General features: G+C 39.4%; 1 protein-coding gene across 9 annotated transcripts in view; it reads right to left on the reverse strand.

Moving 5' to 3' along the window:
- Nucleotides 1–18914, reverse strand: part of ARMH3 (armadillo like helical domain containing 3) — a 180516-nt gene that overhangs the window by 75597 nt on the left and 86005 nt on the right. For all 9 annotated transcript variants that reach the window (XM_082408314.1, XM_082408311.1, XM_082408307.1 and 6 more), the window contains one exon: nt 11172–11247. In XM_082408314.1, the coding sequence (XP_082264440.1) occupies nt 11172–11247 (76 nt within the window). The remainder of the gene's footprint in view (nt 1–11171; nt 11248–18914) is intronic.

The following is an 18914-nucleotide window of genomic DNA, read 5'->3' on the forward strand; positions in this document are numbered from 1 at the left end:
GAACAACTAGGCAGAAGATCAACATGGAAATAGGAGACTTGAACAACACTATAAATCAATTAGTACCCTCAACCATAGCAGAATATACATTTTCCTCAAGTACATATGAAACATTCTCCAGGATATATCATATGCTAGACCATAAAACAAACCTCAATAAATTTAAAATGACAGAAACTATACAACGTATGTTCTCCGACCAAATTTCTTTCTATTGTTGATTTCTAATTTCATTCTATTGTGGTCAGAGAATATACCTTGTATTATTTCTATCATTTAAAACTTATTGAGGTTTGTTTTATGGAAGAGCAAACTAAGCCTAATGTAAGCAGAAGGAAGAAAATTTAAAAAAACAAGAGTGGAAATAATGAAATAGAAAAAAGAAAAACAAAAGAGAAAAATCAATGAAACCAAAAGGTGATTCTTTGAAAAGATCAACAAAATGACAAATTTTTAGCTAGACTAACAAAGAAAAAAGAGGAAATTCAGATTACTAGAATTAGATATAAAGGAGAGAACATTACTACTGACCTTACAGAATAAAAAAAGTAACATTATGAACAACTGTATGCCAATAAACTAGACAACTTAGACAAAATGGACAAATTCCTAGGAAGACACAAATTACCAAAACGGACTCAAGAAGAAACAGACAATCTGAACAGACCTATAAGAAACAAAGAGAATGAATTACAATCTCAAAAAAACTACCTGTGAAAAAAAGCCCAGGCCCTGGTGGCTTCACTGATTAACTGTACCAAAGATTTAAAGAAGAATTAATACTGATCTTTCAAAGTCTTCCAAAAACCAAAAGAGAAGGGACTACTTCCCCAACTCATTCTATGAGGCCAGCATTACCCTGATATCAAAACCAAAGACATCACCCGATAACCGGCAGTTGAGTGAGTGGGTGCATAGGGATCGCTGGGTGGCGGGGACTTGTTGCCAGACCTGATTCTCCTGGTGTGCATTTCTCTGCTCCAGGCCACGGACCATGGATCACGGACCAGGGACCCAGCAACACTTTTTTCTGAACATCCCTGGATGAGGTAAGACTGCTGGGGAGGGGACAGATTCCTCCCTCCCCAATGCACCTCCTGGCCCATGTGGGGATGGTTCCGGGCACCGGAATTAGCTTCCAAGGTTCCAAGGTTCACCGCAGGGTGGCCTCAGCCAGAGTGAGCATGCTGACAAATTTTCACCATCATCTTCGGTTAATATCACAACCTTTGTGCATGCATGAATAAAGTTTCCTTTTTTTTTTTCCCCTCGCTGCAACAAAGGAACATCCATAAGTGAGACGAATACAAGTATGGTAATAAACAAAAACAAACAACTCCCCCAAAAAACCCAAAGACATCACAAGATAACTACAGAGAAATATCTCTTATGAATATGGACACAAAAATTCTTCAGCAAAATATTAGCAATCTGAATCTAGCAACATATAAAAAGAATTATAAACCATAACTAAGTGAGATTTATCCTAGGAATGCAAGATTGGTTGGTTTAACACCTGAAAATCAATTAATGTAATATAACCATATCAATAGAATAAGCAAAAACCACATGATCATCTCAACAGATGCAGAAAAAGTAGTTGACAAAACCCAACACCCTTTCAATGTTAAAAAAAAAAAAGCAAGAAACTAGAAATAGAAGGGAACTTCCTTAGCCTAATAAAGAGCATCTACCAAAAACAAAACAAAAAAAAACCCACAGCTAACTGTTTTTAATAAAATATTAGAAAGAAAAATTTAAAACACCTATAATCTCTGCAACCAGAGATAAGAGCACATTGGTTAGTTTCCTTTCATATTCTCTTTTTTTTTTTTTTTTTTTTTTTCCATTTTGGCTGCGCTGCATGGCTTTCAGGATCTTAGATCCCCGACCAGGGATCGAACCCGTGCCCCCTACAGTGGAAGCTCGGAGTCTTAACCAGTGGACCACCAGGGAAATACCCTCATATTCATTTTGAGGACATTCTCTTTTACCACAATGATGACAAGATGACAGACTGCTCACCTGAAAATAATAAAGCCAAAGTTTCATGATCAAACATCTCAAAGGGCTAGAAGTGATGGAAAACATAAACTCTCCATTCAAACTATTTTCCCATCAATGATGCCAAGACGCAGACTAACAGCCTAAGTTTCAGTGTTCCCCTAACGTCAGCCTGAAATAATATCATTCTGTATCTCTGGTCCCTTTTAAGTCCACATGAGGTGGGGCCAAGGGAACTGAGCAAAGTTGAATATGGAAGGTACTCGCTTGTCTAGAATGAAGTCCTGCGCAGATCATCAGAACCGAGGCTGGCAAAACCCCCAGCTATGCACATTCAGGATGGCAATTTTTTTTAAAAGATAATAATGATGAACATTTATATAGCATTGACTATGTGCCAGGCACTATTCTAAGTGCTTTTCATATACTGTCATTTAATCATCTCAACAATGACACAGGTTCCATTATCCTCACTTTACAGATGAGGAAACTCAAGCAAAAAGTAGTTAAATAACTTATTCAAAGTAAGCAGTAGAACTCAGACAACCTAACTCTGGAGTCCCTGCTCTTAAACAAGCAGAAGAATGAGCAAACCTAAAATCCAAAAGGAATGAAGACATGCAGAAAAAGACATGGAGTCTCCATTTCTATACCTTATCAGTTAAGTTCAAAATTCAGCCTGATTCAAATTAAGAAATCAGAGTCGTGGTTATCTCAGAAAGAACAAAGTGGGTGCTGGGAAAACTGGACATCCATATGCAAAAAAAATGAAGTTGGACTCTGACCGTACATCATGTAAAAAACTTCACTCAAAATGGATCAAAGACCTAAACGTAAAAGCTAAAACTACAAAACTCTTCGAGAAACAAAGGGGAAATGCTTCATGACTTGCATTGGCAACGATTTCTTGGATATGACAACAAAAGCACAGACAGCAAAAGAAAAAAATAGGTAAGTTGGACTTCATCAAAATTAAAAACTTCTGGGCTTCCCTGGTAGCGCAGTGGTTGAGAGTCTGCCTGCCAACGCAGGGGACATGGGTTCAAGCCCTGGTCTGGGAAGATCCCACATGCCGCGGAGCAACTAGGCCCATGAGCCACAATTGCTGAGCCTACGCATCTGGAGCCTGTGCTCCGCAACAGGAGAGGCCGCAAGAGTGAGAGGCCCGCGCACCGCGATGAGGAGTGGCCCCCACTTGCCGCAGCTGGAGAAAGCCCTCGCACAGAAACGAAGACCCAACACAGCCATAAATAAATTAATTTTTTTTAAAAAATTAAAAACTTCTGTGCATCAAAGGACACTATCAATAGAATGAAAAGGCAACCCATGGAAAGGGAGAAAATATTTGCAAACCATATATCTGACAAGAGATTGATATCCAGAATACATAAAGAATTTCTTTTTTCTTTTTTTTTTTTAATTAATTAATTTATTTATTTATTTATTATTTTTGGCTGTGTTGGGTCTTCGTTTCTGTGCGAGGGCTTTCTCTAGTTGTGGAGAGCGGGGGCCACTCTTCATTGCGGTGTGCGGGCCTCTCACTGTCGGGCCTCTCTTGTTGCAGAGCACAAGCTCCAGACGCGCAGGCTCAGTAGTTGTGGCTCACGGGCCCAGTTGCTCCGCGGCATGTGGGATCTTCCCAGACCAGGGCTCGAACTCGTGTCCCCTGCATTGGCAGGCAGATTCTCAACCACTGCGCCACCAGGGAAGCCCAAGAATTTCTAAAACTCAACAACAACACAACCCAATTTAAAAATCCGCAAAGGACTTGAATAGACATTTCTCCAAGGAAGATACACAAATGGCCAATAAGCACATGAAAAGATACTCAACACCACTAGTTATCAGGGGAATGCAAATCAAAAATCACAACGAGATACACTTCACACCCACAGGAACGGTTATGATTGAGAAGAAATAGAAAATAACAAATGCTGGCAAGGCTATGGAGAAATTCGAACCTTTGTGTTTCACTGATGGGAATGTAAAATGGTGTGGCTGCTTTGGAAAAAGGTATATGATTCCTCAAAATATGAAAAATAGAATTACCATATGATCCAGCAATCCTACTTCTGAGTATATACCCTAAAGAAGTGAAAGCAGGTTCTCAAATATTTCTGCACCCATGTTCACAGCAGCATTATTCATAGTAGTCAAAAGGTGGAGGATGCAAGTGTCCATCAATGGATAAATGGATAAAGAAAATGTAGTGTATATATATACGATGGAAGACTGAATTTGGTCTTTAAAAAAAGGAAGGAAATTCTGATACATGCCATGACATGGAAGAACCTTGCGGATATTAGGCCAAGTAAAAAAGCCAGTCACAAAAGCACAAATAGTGTATAATTCCTCTCATATGAAGTTCCTAGAGTAGACACAGAAAGTAGAATGGTGATTTCCAGGGGTTGGGAAGAGGAGGGAATGAGGAATTATTGTTTAATGAGTACAGAGTTTCAGTTGGAGAAGATGAAGGAGTTCTGGAGATGGCTGGCGGTGACGGTGGTTGCACAACAATGTGAATGTACTTAATGCCACAGAACTGTAGACTTTAAAAATGGTTAAAATGGTAAATTTTATGTCACATATATTTTCCCACAATTTTTTTTTAAAAAGCAAAATGGAGAAAGACCCCAAGGGAATTTCAGGTTGAAGTAAGGAGGGGTTTTATATGCTAAAGTCACAGCAGCCCCAACAAAAAGATCTTAATATTTCATTATAAATATCTGAATCTCCTAAACCAAGACTTCTTTACTACACTGCAGTTCACCAAGCTTAGATACTACCTAATGCAAAACCTCACTTTGCAGCATAAACCAAGTTAGGGCAAAAGAGATGATTAACCACATGGGATTCAGTGTTTGGTTTTTCATTTCTAGCTGTAGTCTTAAGAGATTAGGGAACAGCAACTATTAGAATAATATGTAATGTTCCCAGGCATTGGGGAAATGATATTATAGCAGCCTCATTTTGGTGCTTTGTTTTAATCTGCATAATGCTTTTCATTCTCTGTAATGGGAGATCTGCAGGGTCTGATTAACAGAAGAAAGGTCATTACTGATAAATTCTGAACCCGGGGATAATCTGAGCCTGCCTGCCACTTTAGAGCAGACAACTGGACTAGAAGATTATGTTCGTGTACTCCTTGCTACTCAAGAGCCATCTGCCCAATGCCTCTGCTTCTATCATTAGTCACTTTAGTCCATATTTACTTTTCACTAGACTAAGCTGCATCTTTCAGCTGAAGTGCTTGGCATCAAACCGCTCCCCCTCTCAACTCGTCAGTATCCATTCTGATAACAGAGCTGTGACTAAGAGGCAAATTTTGTAGCCCAAACAGGTGCATGGGCAAAGGGATTTGGGGGGATTTTGCCTGGCTGAGACCTTCCATTCCCTTCCCAACTCTAACTCTGTGGCCATCAACAGTGGCCTTGATTACTGCCTGAGGGTGTTCTGTACCCCCCACCCCGTGACAGTCAGAATTCTATACACAGCCCACTCCAAAGGGTGTTATTCTCAATGAACCCCCGTATCCAGAGGGTGCTGAGAGATTTTCTTGTTCCTTAGAGTCCCCAGCAGAGTGTACATTTAAAGCATTCCTTTTTTTTTTTTTGAGGGAGTATTTTTTAGGATGAAGGAAAATAGCTACATAAGCACATAAGCAGAAGGGAGGAGCACACCTCAGCCTCGGAACAAAAAGACCACTGGAGCAGACAGGGGGACAAGAGGCAAACTCACTAGGTGAACAATTAAGAGACTTACAAAGAAATGCACTAAATTCTCATTCCAAACCCCAGGCTTGTCACTAACCCCAGCAGTATCTAAAAAGGCATTCTCAAAGACAAACTAAACTTTAGCTTAATGCATTCCAAATAAAAGGAAAAATTAATATATTAACCATAGAGTAATATCATAGATCAAACTTTATCCACCTTAAGAAAATTACAGATCAGGAGAAAAACCTATTCGCAGTCATTCAGCCACTATTTCTGTGAGCAACAAGAGAAAAGGATTGTGAACTTGGTGCTAATAAAATGCTCATTAAGTGAAAAGCAATAAGATGTTAACCTGAAGAGATTCATTAAGGGCTTCAAATTACTTACCTTGAAAGTTCTTTGGTTAGATGAAGATCAGATTTTAGTCTAACATTTTTCTTTTTCTCTTTTGACTAATTAGGTTAATAGTCAGCAGACATCTTCCCTAAAGTACAGGACCTCACTGGGGTAGCCTGCTAAGTGGTGACAGGAAATATTCAGCATAGAAGTCTCCAAGCAAAACTTCTAAAATGTTTTCCTTCCATCCCTGTGCATAGTCCCTCAGGTTATTTCTCCTTTGGGGATCAGTAGATACGTGAAGGCAGCTGAAGTAATAATTATACCAAGTGGAATTTTAAAGGTGGAGCAATACTATTTTATTTTTCTTGTGGCAAAGCAATGGAACAACCCTCTGATGGGGAGGAACAAACATAGGGCCCTGTATGTTAATGACATCAGGTGTTTCAATAAAAATAGCAGTTTCTAAGCAGCTGCATTTTAAGAATCTCTCTGAAGGATCAAACAGGAAGAGAGGACAAATTGTTTAAACACAAATAACTTTGACAGTTAAAGAACTAGCATGACTAAGCCACGAAAGACAAGTAAAAAGCAAACAGACTGACGAGCAAATTTAGGCCTCCAAGCAAGTAGAAGTACTTTTAATTCTCACTGTCACAATCTAAACTCCAAAAAAAGGAAAGGTCTGCAGCCTTTCTGCTGCTTTTCACTGTTGGTGAGATACTGTTAGGGTTGCCACTGCATGCACTGCGTTCCAGAAGATCCCAAAGACATAACTTGTAGCTGTCATCAACTGGCAAACCAGTCTCGGAGGCCCTCCCAGCTGTTAGGTATCTGAAAATTTCACACACAACCCAATCCCTTGCCGTGATTATCAAAGAACATACATACTACAGGAGAGGTGGCTAAGAGTTTGTTCACTCTGCCTTAGAAATCCTTTCCAGGGGGTTTCCCTGGTGGTCCAGTGGTTAAGATTCTGCACTTCCAATGAAGGGGTTTGATCCCTGGTTGGGGAAGTTCCGCATGCCATGAAGTGCAGCCAAATTTAAAAGGAAGGAAGGAAGGGAGGGAGGAAGGAAGGGAGGGAGGGAGGGAGGAAAGAAAGAAAGGAAGGAAGGAAGGAAGGAAGGAAGAAAGGAAGAAAGGAAGAAAGAAAGAAAGAAAGAAAAGAAAATCCTTTCCAGGCGTGAGATCAACAAAGGAAAGAAAGAAATCCTTTCCAGGTGTGGGATCAACAAAGGAAAGAAAGAAATCCTTTCCAGGTGTGGATCAACACAACATTTACAAACAATATAAGTAAATGTTGCATACCATCACAACTTTACTACTAAGCCTTTATACACTCTGTCCTTGATAATCAATTTGGTGGCCAGAAGTTAAATATCCCATAGTATCCCTGGGAGACCCACAGGTCCAATTTTCTGACAGTCTCTTGTTTTCTAAACCACCCAAAGTTAACAGTGTCATGGATGTACAACACAAGGCTCTTAAGAAGCAAAGCTGGGCTTCCCTGGTGGCACAGTGGTTGGGAGTCTGCCTGCCAATGCAGGGGACACGGGTTCAAGCCCTGGTCTGGGAGGATCCCACATGCCGCGGAGCAACTAAGCCCGTGAGCCACAACTACAGAGCCTGCGCGTCTGGAGCCTGTGCTCCGCAACGGGAGAGGCCGCGACAGTGAGAGGCCCGCGCACCGCGATGAAGAGTGGCCCCTGCTCGCCACAACTGGAGAAAGCCCTCGCACAGAAACGAAGACCCAACACAGCCAAAAATAAATAAATAAATTAATTAATTAAAAAAAAAAAAAAAAAGAAGAAGCAAAGCTACAACTTTGTAGCTTTGGAGCATAAGGAGCATAAGGCAGCACTCATTACCATCAGCTCAGTGGAATGCTGACTTCTTAGGCGTACCACTTATTTGCCCTCAGCTCGGAGAAAAGAATACTCCTTGGAACACCCTTATTCAAAGCAACACAGCCTACCTACAAAGAAAAGCAAAACATCTTTCACGGGTAACATTTTAACATTTATAGAAGGGATAAATGAAGACACACTTAGGAAACATTCTAAGGAAGGCTCAGAATGCTAAACCAGAAAAATGGTATGGCAATTCCTCAAAATATTAAACATAAGATTACCATACAATCCATCAATTCCACTTCTGGGTATATTCGCAAAAGAAGTGACAGCAGGAACTGAACAGATATTTGTACACCCATGTACAAATAACCAAAACTACAACAACCAAAAGGTGGAAGCAATCCACTTGGGGTTTCATCAGTGATGAATGGATAAACAAAATGTGGCATATACATAAAATGGAATATTAGGGCTTCCCTGGTGGCGCAGTGGTTAAGACTCCGCCTGTCAATGCAGGAGACACGGGTTCGAGCCCTGGTCCGGGAAGCATGCCGTGGAGCAACTAAGCCCGCGCGCCACAACTACTGAGCCCGTGTGCCACAACTACTGAAGCCGGCACGCCTAGAGCCCGTGCTCCGCAACAAGAGAAGCCACCACAATGAGAAGCCCACGCACCGCAACAAAGAGTAGCCCCCGCTCGCCGCAACTAGAGAAAGCCCACGTGCAGCAACAAAGACCCAATGCAGCCATAAATGAATGAATGAATGAATGAATGAATAAATAAACAGGAATATTATTCAGCCTAAAAAGGAAGGAAATTCTGACACATGCTACAACAGGGATGAACCGTACAGACATTACGCTAAATGAAATGACCAGTATTTTATAGTTCATGAAATACTTTAACATACGTTACATTATATGTAATTCTCACAACCACTTCCCTGTAAAACAATTGATATCATCATGACCTCCATTTTATAGATAGTGGAAAGAGGTACAGAGATGCTAAATAACTTGCTCAAGATCATATATTAAGTGGTAGAGACAAAAATTAAAAACCCAGTTTCTCTAACTCAAATTTCCATGCCCATGTCCCTTTCAATACATCATACTGAGTTTTCTGTGTACCTCCATAGTAGCCTTTGATGTAACACTATAGAAGGAGGTGTTACTATATAAAAGAAAGAGCCCTGGACTTGGGAATTAGAAGACCTATGATTAATTCTCCGCTTTGCCACACAACAATTGTGGGACTTTCTGCAATTCAAATATCCTTAAGACTCAGTTTCCTCATTGGTAAAAAGTATATTTTTTAAAAGTTTATAATACATGCTATAGAGTTTGACGACTGAAGAAGATAGCAGTTTAAGAAGGAGCAGCAACAAGTTTAGCACTTATTAAGTGAAAATAAATGTTAAAAAGGAAAAAAGTAAACTTTTGCAGGCTCAGCATCACCAGTATTTCCCCCTGATCTGGCTTGAGGGTGATAAGTGATATTCTAACACATCCTTCCAGTAATCTCTTGAAAAAACTGACTGGATCTTTAATACTTTTTACATATACTCCAAGTCTAATTCATTAGCAACAGTGAGGATGATATAATTACTCTCTGCAGCACGTTCATCAAAGAAGTTTGAGGAATGAAAATGGAGGTATAGGTAGGCCTGATAGAGACCTACAAAGAGAAGGAAGAGGTCATGGTTATCTGCTCAAAGCTCAGGCCAGTCATTTCTGGGCTATTCAGAAAAAGGACAGGCCAATAGCTTAAATCAGCTGTTTGATGGCCCTTGGGAAGAATGACAGCAGCCAAGCCAGAAGCCACTGAAAGGAAAAGCAACAAAGTAGGAGATAAAGCAAGCATAAAGGATTGTGATCAAGGGAACAGGCCCCAGATGAAAAGGAACTGCCTGGAAAGCCTAAGTAAATACATGAATAAATAAACACAACATAAATTATACCCATATGCACTTCATACTGTAGCCCGGAATCTGGTGTTTCTTTCAAACACTCACATTTGTCATATTGCCCTTGGGTCACAAAGGGATATTTGGGAGAAAGCAGTTTGTAATTCCTGAATCCTACAGAAAATCACATTTATCATAAGGCCTTACTATAGTATCTGGCTTATTTGCTCGATGCAGTTATGTATTTAGTTGTGAGATTTATAAAACCGTGTTTACTACAAAATGTCTCTGGGGTCAGGTAAGGCAGATCAACCTTCAATACCTTCAATACAATCTTGTTAGCACATCTCACCCCCATGCTCCCTCATCCCAGCCCTCCCAACACACACATTTCACACTTTTTCTTTTGTTCCCAGATTTGCCAAACATTAGTAAATCACTGCAGGGACAGGACATTTTACCTTAAAAAAAAAACCAAAAGGGCAAGAAAAGAAAGATATAGGAACAAACACAATCCCAGCTCTGTCACAAATTAGAATCTATACCAAGTTGTAAATGTGCATTACTATTACTGGAAATGTCTGGCAAGGCTTACATCTGGAGCTAAATCAAGTTTCCCCATCTGTTGGGTTTGCCTCTTCTACTCAATGTTAATTTTTCAATTGTTTGCAAGAGCAATATAATAACTGTTGAGAAAATGAAAAATGATAGGCACAAAGGGAGCAAGGAATGTAAGAAAAGCCAGCTTTAGGTTTCATAATACTGAAGGCACATTCTCTCCATTTACAAACAGCTCACTCCTGTGAGTGTGTGCTATTTCCTCAAAACCCTAAACCAACTCCATGTCTGACTCAATTTTATCCAATACATACAGCACTCTATAATTGCCTTGCTGTTTCATAAGAAACCTAAAATGACTTAGCCCCATGAGCTCCATTTGGCTCTGTTTACCACAAATAGAAATAGCCACGTAAAGCAAAACGTCAAAGTTCCAGATCCCCATGAGTCATTCATTCAACTCTTGGAGAATGACAGAAAAAATTGCCACAGAACAGCTTTCAGATGACCTATACACAGAAAACACTTTGGCAACAAAGATGCTGAAAAGGGCTTCCAACCATCTCTTGGTAAGAAAATTCAGAGAAGAGCAAACACTGTGAGCTATTTCAATATGACAAAATGAAAGTCACATGCATTCCTGCTTTTCTTGATCAAATATGACAATTTCTTCCACTCCTACAGACATCAGGGCTTAAAATAGTGGTGCTGTTCAACACACTCCACTTAGAAAGGTACAATAAACCTCAGGATGAGCCAAGGAACTCTGAAAGAGATAAACCCTCATTCCTCACCTGATATTAACCAACGCGTGGGTCACCTTGCTAGCTGCTTCTTTCCACTGGCCTGCATTCGTAGAAAGCCTCAGGACTGTAAAAAAGGAAAGAACAAAGATGTGTCAGACCCCTGGTATAAAACACAAATATGAGGAATGAAGACACATCGCAGAATATCACTATTAGAATAACCAAACGGAGCCTGTGCCAATCTTCTTTTTAAGACATCTTCATCTAGGGAAAAAACATAAGGGCTTATTCTCAACTATCTTTACCGCAAACTTTTTCCTCTTTTTTTCACTTTCTATCAAAATATTCTACTCCTCCTCTGCCTTGGGTTCCCCTCTCTCCACTCCCTGCTAACAGGTTTCCATACTTAGTTTTTGCATTCATTTAAAATCTACACTGGGGTGGTGATGGGTCACCTGATTGCCACATTTATCATTTCCCTCATGGCTGGGGCTGATTTAGTGGAACTGGCCAGCTGAGTAAGTGCCCCCTCCTGCTCCACATACAGTGTGTCTTTCTCCTGAAGGTCTAAGCTGGGTCAAACAGGACAAATAACCTTGCAAGATAGAAGACGGTCATGTTTCAATCAAGGAGTAACCTGTTTTAGCTCCTCTGACTTAACTGTGTGACCTGCAACATGAATCAACAGGAATATTCTTCCCTTCTCTGACCAATGTCTCTTTTCCACCCTTACTCACAGGAGAAGGAATGATGGAAATACAGATCATCATATCCTCTATCAGCTATGAGCTTTATGGTCACACATTCCAGTACCTACACTATTTTAGAAAAGAGACAAACCAGCACAAGTGCTCCTTGAAAGAGCAAGCATATGGTGGGCACTCCAAGCATATGTTTTTAACAAATGAATAACTAATATGAGCTAAACATGTAGAGAGTTTACTATGTGTCAGAAATTGGACAGAGGTTATATGCAATACAGCATACGTATGAGACTCAGAGGAGACAAATAATTAATTGATCAAGTTCATTCACAGAGTTGTAGGTAATGCAGCTAGAATTTAAACCTGGAGGGAATGGTTCTACAGCCTGTACTTACACAGTGAGTGGTTAAGAGTGTGAACTCTGAAGCCAACTGTCGGAGTCCCAGTCCAGCCCCTGCCACTTACTAGAGAATAATACCAATACTTACATGAAAGGATAATCACGAAAATCAAATAGTTACAGATAAAGCCTTAGATCAGTGCATGGCACATAGTAAATGTTATATAAGTATTAGCTATTATGAATTTAAATAGACTTGTCTCCCAAACAAATAAAAGAATGTACCTGAGACTTTCTCAAAGGTTGGAAGTCAGAGCCTAAGTAACATTAAGAAATGTGTAATCAATCTGCATAGGAACTTTACATCAGAGTACCATCACTACCTACTCCTGACCAGTATTCCTCTAGCAAGAAGAGTAGTAGCAGCAGTTCTACTAGAGGGAGGGCCTATAACTGTAATAGGGAAAGAAAGTTCATCTGGCTGCTCTGCATCTATTCTAGCAATACTTCATTTTTATAAATTCATGCAATTTTATGAAAGAGAACATGGAAGCCTTAATAAAACATTATCAGAGTGCTGCTTTTCTAATTTACAAGATTTAGTGAAGGGGAACTTGGTATAGTTTCAAGTTAGCACTCTACAGTCTGAACTCAGGTTTCACCCAGTGTTTGTGCAAATTTATTCACGTAATGAACAAAATTGTTTCAAGCAGGTCAGATGTATTTTTTTCAACTCAATTGCAAAAACTGTTTAGATGCATCTGTTTTTCACTAGACCCTCCACTAAATCATAAATTCTCTGATGGTGAGGACCTAACACTTATGGAATTGAGCTGAATTTTACTCTCCTTACCTCAGAGAGGTATTTAACTCTGTCCCTGTATTATTTCTCTATTAACATCCTCTCAGTTCTGTTCTTAGTGAACAAGCACCCAGATAACCTCATCACTGCATTTCCCTTGGAAATGCCATAGGCTTTTACATTCTTTTCTAAGTTACCAAATTTAAACACAAAATTATCTCAAAATGCCCTAAATGCCTCAAGCTAAGGTTACCATTTATGTAGTAAATTATGGTACACAAAAATAGCATGCTATGTGGCCATTAAAGAAAGAGAGTTAAGTAATAGCAAAAACTGGAAACCGTAATTTCCGTGAAAAGAAGGAAAGGTTAAATAAACTACATCCATACTATGCAAAAAAAAGAGAGAGGGGCTTCCCTGGTGGCACAGTGGTTGAGAATCTGCCTGCCAATGCAGGGGACACGGGTTTGAGCCCTGGTCTGGGAAGATCCCACATGCCGCGGAGCAACTGGGCCCATGAGCCACAACTACTGAGCCTGCGCGTCTGGAGCCTGTGCTCTGCAACAAGAGAGGCCGCAATAGAGGCCCGCGCACCGCGATGAAGAGTGGCCCCCGCTTGCCGCAACTAGAGAAAGCCCTCGCACAGAAACAAAGACCCAACATAGCCAAAAATAAATAAATAAATTTATTTTTTTTTAAAAATTTAAAAAAAAAAGAGAGAGAGGGAGAGAGAGAAAGAGACCTAAGAAAACGACAAAAAAATAGGAAAATGTTCTGACAGTTTAAAAAAACACGAAATAGGAAAACATGATTACAACTATGTAAAGCTAGGCATACAAGTAGACTAATATACAACTATGAAAACAGTGGTCATACTAGAAAGGAGAGATTGTAAAATTTTTTTTACCTTGCTTTTTCTTTTCTAATTATCTTTTTTTTTTTTTTTAATGGAAAAAACAGCTCAAAATATGGTATCATTTATGGTTCAGGGCAGCTTGTGTCGAGGTCCTTCCTATTCAGTGGATATCACTGCAATAAATTAATGCCATAGGAATATTAAATGTGTGCCTTTATCAAAAAAGTCTCAGAGAGCCTTCCTCTTCTAGCCATGATGGAGTATCAAGACATAATTAACCTTCCTACCTTAAACAATAGAAAACTGAACAAAATATATGAAACAAGAGTTTTCAGACACTGGACAACAGGTATACAGAACTGTGATCCCTGAAGAAGGAAAACAAACAAAGTGAACCCTACGATTATCCCAGCTTACTATGTGAAAAAGTTTCTAGCCTACAGGGCAGGGAGGAGGAACTTAAACAGAATCCAGAAGTCATGCCAAGCCAAAGACATAGAGATGAGCAACTGGACAGGCCAAGGCACCTAGAATTTGTGGGGTAGAGTACTGTAGAGGAGGGAGTTTGACAGGGAACTATGGAAGTTTGTAGAGGGGTCCTCTTACAACTTTTGCTGAGCACCAATCTTCACACAGGGAAGAGGAAACTACCCAAAGCTGGCGGTGAAGAACCACTGGAAAAGAGAAGAAATTGTGGAGTTCATGGAAGCCTCCACAAATAAAATAATTTGCGTTTCTACCAGCAAGAGTGGAAAAACCTACTAATACATGGCTTATCAGGTAGAGTCTGCAGATGGGTACTGCATTAGTAATGGGGCCAAATTAGCCCATAATAAAAGTTGCTCTCTACCTGCCCTAACAACCCTTAAAAGCAAACCCTAAAAGGATGAAACTGATTCCACACAACATAATGACATTCCAGAACAAAGTCCAACACTATATAAAGAAACATAAGAAAATCAAGCACTTAAAACATTAACATTACAATGTTATAAATCCAATTTAAAAATTACCAGCATTCAAAGAAGTAGAAAAAAATATGACCCATAAGCAGGAGAAAAATCAGTCAATAGAAACAGATCTAGACATGAAGAGAGATGATGGAATTAGCAGAAAAGGACATTAAAACAGCTATTGTAAATATGCTCCATATGCTCAGGAAGATTGAGGAAAATATAAACATGATGAGGAAAGAAATGAACATATTAAAAAAAAGAAGTCTAAATAGAACTTCTAGGGAAGAAAATGCTTTATGAAACAAAAAAATACACTAGGATGAAATGAACTGAGATTAATGAGATTAACAGCATATTTTAAAAAATACAGAAGAAAAGATCAGTGAATTTGAAAACTGAGGAATAGAAACTATCTAAAATGAAAGACAGGGACTTCCCTGGTGGCACAGTGGTTAAGAATCCACCTGCCAACGCAGGGGACACAGGTTCAAGCCCTGGTCCAGGAAGATCCCACAGGCTGTGGAGGAACTAAGCCCGCGAGCCACAACTACTGAGCCCGCATGCCACAACTACTGAAGCCCATGCACCTAGAGCCCGTGTTCTGCAACAAGAGAAGCCACCACAATGAGACGCCCGCACACCACAACGAAGAGTAGCCCCTGCTCACCACAACTAGAGAAAGCCCGCGCAAAGACCCAACGAAGACCCAGTGCAGCCAAAAATAAATAGTATAAATAAATAAAATAAAATGAAAGAGAAAAGACCAAAAAAAAATGGAAAGAAAGGAAAAAATACCCACAGAGCTTTAGTGACCTATGGGACACTGTCAAGAGGTCTAATATATATATAATTGAAGTTCCAAAACAAGAAAAGAGGAGAGGGGACAGAAAAATATTTGAAGAAATTAACAGCCAAAACTTTTCCACATTTGATGAAAACTAGAAATCCACAGATCCAAGAAGCTTAAGAGACTCCAGGAAAAATAAAGAAAACCATGTTAAGGCACATGATAAACTACTGAAAATCAGCAATAAAGAGAAAATGTTAAAAGCATGCAGAGAAAAAAGATATATACAGAGAAATGAAGCTAAGAATGACAGTAGACTTCTCATCAGGAACTATGCAAGCCAGAAAACAACAAAATGACATTTTTTTTAAGTATTGAAAGAAAAATTCTATATTCAGCAAAAATGTCTTTAAAAACTGAAGGTGAGACTCCACTTCCAGTGTGGCAGAGTAAGCCTACTTCAGCCTCTCCTGCTGATTACAGTTAAAAATCCTGTATAAAATATAAAAAGTACAACCTGAGGGCTCTGAAAATTAAACAAAAGCAGACAGATTATAGAGGGGAGTCAAAACTTGGAGAAACACCCACAAAAGTGGGTTTCCAGGGTTTCTTTTTTCCTATTTTTCTCTTGCAGGTTTGCCTCAAGATCCAGACAATCACAGAGATGCATGATAGAGGAGTTGCGTGGATGGCTAAAACTTCAATAGAAACCTCATCTTTCTGTAGACAGAAACCAGGAAAAGGGGCTTCTGCTGCCCAGAGAACATAGAGGGAATCCTGGACAGACCAGGAGAAAGTGTTCCTCTAATTCCACATATGAAAGTTAGGCTCATGGGAGCTGACCAAGCATGGAACAAATAGAAAGCAGCAAAGCAAACCCTTTAAAAACTAAACTGCTATTTGAACTACAGTCCAGTCTCCCGAGTGGTGAGTATGTGGACCAGATCCAAAGTAGCACAGAAAGGGCTTTGAAAACTGAACTGATATTGGAACCACTACCTACAGAAAGTGAGAAAGAACCTGTGGTCTAACTGGATTGATTGCCTACTAATACCAAAAAAAAAAAAACAACCCTCCAGATTATAACTGAACCCTGAGTCTACACAACATAAGAAAAATGTCCAGGATGTAATCCAAAATTACTAAACTTATAAGGAACCAGGACATACAAAGAACCAGGATATACAATAAAACAAGAAAATGTGGCAAATTCTCAAGAGAAAAGACAAACAGACGCCTGATGTGACACAGATGTTAAAATTATCAAAGAGTTTTAGAGCAACTATTACAAATATGCTCCATAAGAAAAAGGCAAACATTCCTGAATGAATGGAAAGGTAGAACTTCTCAGGAGAGAAATTGAAACTATAAAAAGGAACCAATTAAAACATTTAGAAGTAAAACATATATTATGTAAAATAAAAAATTCTCTAGATGGACTTAATAGCAGAATGGATTGACACAGGAATCAGTAAACCTAAAGACAGAACAATAGAAATTATTAAACATGAAGAACAGGAAAAAACGGGGGGAAAAACAGGGCCTCAGAGACCTGTGTAACAATATCAGAAAGTCTAACATTTGTGTTATTGTAGTCCAAGAAGAAAGGGAGAGAGAAATTAAAGGCAGAAAACAATTTGCAAAAAAGAATGGCTGGGGCTTCCCTGGTGGCACAGTGGTTAAGAATCCGCCTGCCAATGCAGGGGACACGGGTTCAAGCCCTGGTCCGGGAAGATCCCACATGCTGCAGAGTAACTAAGCCCATGCGCCACAACTACTGAGCCTGCGCTCTAGAGGCCGTGAGCCATAACTACTGAACCCACGGGCCACAATTACTGAAGCCTGCGCGCCTAGAGCCCATGCTCCACAACAAGAGAAGCCACCACAATGAGAAGCCCGCGCACTGCAACAAAGAGTAGCCCCCACTTGCCACAACTAGAGAAAGCCTGCACTCAGCAACAAAGACCCAATGCAGCCAAAAATAAATAAATAAATAAATAAATAAAAATTTTAAAAAAAGAATGGCTGAAAACTCCCAAATTTGGTGAGATTCAAGATCCTCAGCAAACCCCAAACAGGATAAAAACAAAGAAAAACCAGGCCAAAACATTTCATAATCAAACTTCTGAAAGCCAAAGATAAGGAAAAGTAATTTAAAAGAAGCGGGAGAAAAACAATATATTACAAACAAGGGAACATGATTCAAATGAACACAGATTTATTATCAGAAACCATACAGGCCAAAAAAAGGGGAATAACATCTTCAAAGTACTTAAAGGTAAGAACTATAACTCAATATCCTGTATCCAGCAAAAATACCCTTCAGGAATGAAAGAAAACAACAAAAAAAAATCTTGTCACCAGAAGCCCAAAAAAATGCTACAGAAAATTCTTAAGACTGTGAGAAATGATATCAGAAAGGAATTTGGATCTTCAGGAATAAAAAGAGCAACAGAAATGGAAAACATATAGGCAAATATAAAAAATATATTTTTCCCTCTGAAGTTCTTTAGAATTTGGATGATTGTCACAAGTGAAAATTATAGCATTGTCTGGTGGGGTTTTCAATGTAGATGTAATACATATGACAACTATAATACCAAAGTAAGTGTGGCGGGCTGGTGATTAGAGAACCCTATATAGTAGGAAAGCTTGTATATTTTACTTAAGTGGTACAACACTAACTCTAAAGTTGGCTGCATTTAGTGACTTGCTTCCAAAGAACAGAGCACGGAACAGGAGGAAAAAAGCAACCCTGCAGAGGAGAAACTTTGCAAACACTTCCTTAACCAAGTGATCAAGATTAACATCACCAGTGATTAAGTCATGTTAATAACATATACCTTTGATGTGATGAAAAGGCCACTCTGACACTGTGGCATTCTTCCCCCAAACGCATAACCCTAGTCCAACCATGAGTAAGTCATCAGACAAACCCAAATTGAAGAAGGTTCTCCTCAAAACTGTCAAGGCCATGAAAAATGAGCAAACACTAAGAAACTGTCAGATAAAAAGAGACTAAGGAGACATCACGAGTAAATGTAGCAATGGATGAGATCCTGGAATACAAAAGGAACATTAGAGAAATTAGCAGAATCCAAATAAAGTCTAGAGTTTAGTATATTTTTTTTATTGTGGTAAAAAACACCAATCATAAAATTTACCACCTTAACCTATTTCTAAATGTACAGTTCAATGATGTAAAGTATATGTACACTGTTGTGAAACAGATCTCCAGAACCTTTCTGTCTTGCAGAACTGAAGCTCTGTACCTATTAAACAACTCCCTTTGCACCCTTTCCACCACCGCCTGGTAACCACCATTCTGTATCCATGAATTTGACTA

Source organism: Balaenoptera borealis (genome assembly GCF_965194805.1).
Source record: "Balaenoptera borealis genome assembly, chromosome: 10".
NCBI classification, from domain to species: Eukaryota; Metazoa; Chordata; class Mammalia; order Artiodactyla; family Balaenopteridae; genus Balaenoptera; species Balaenoptera borealis.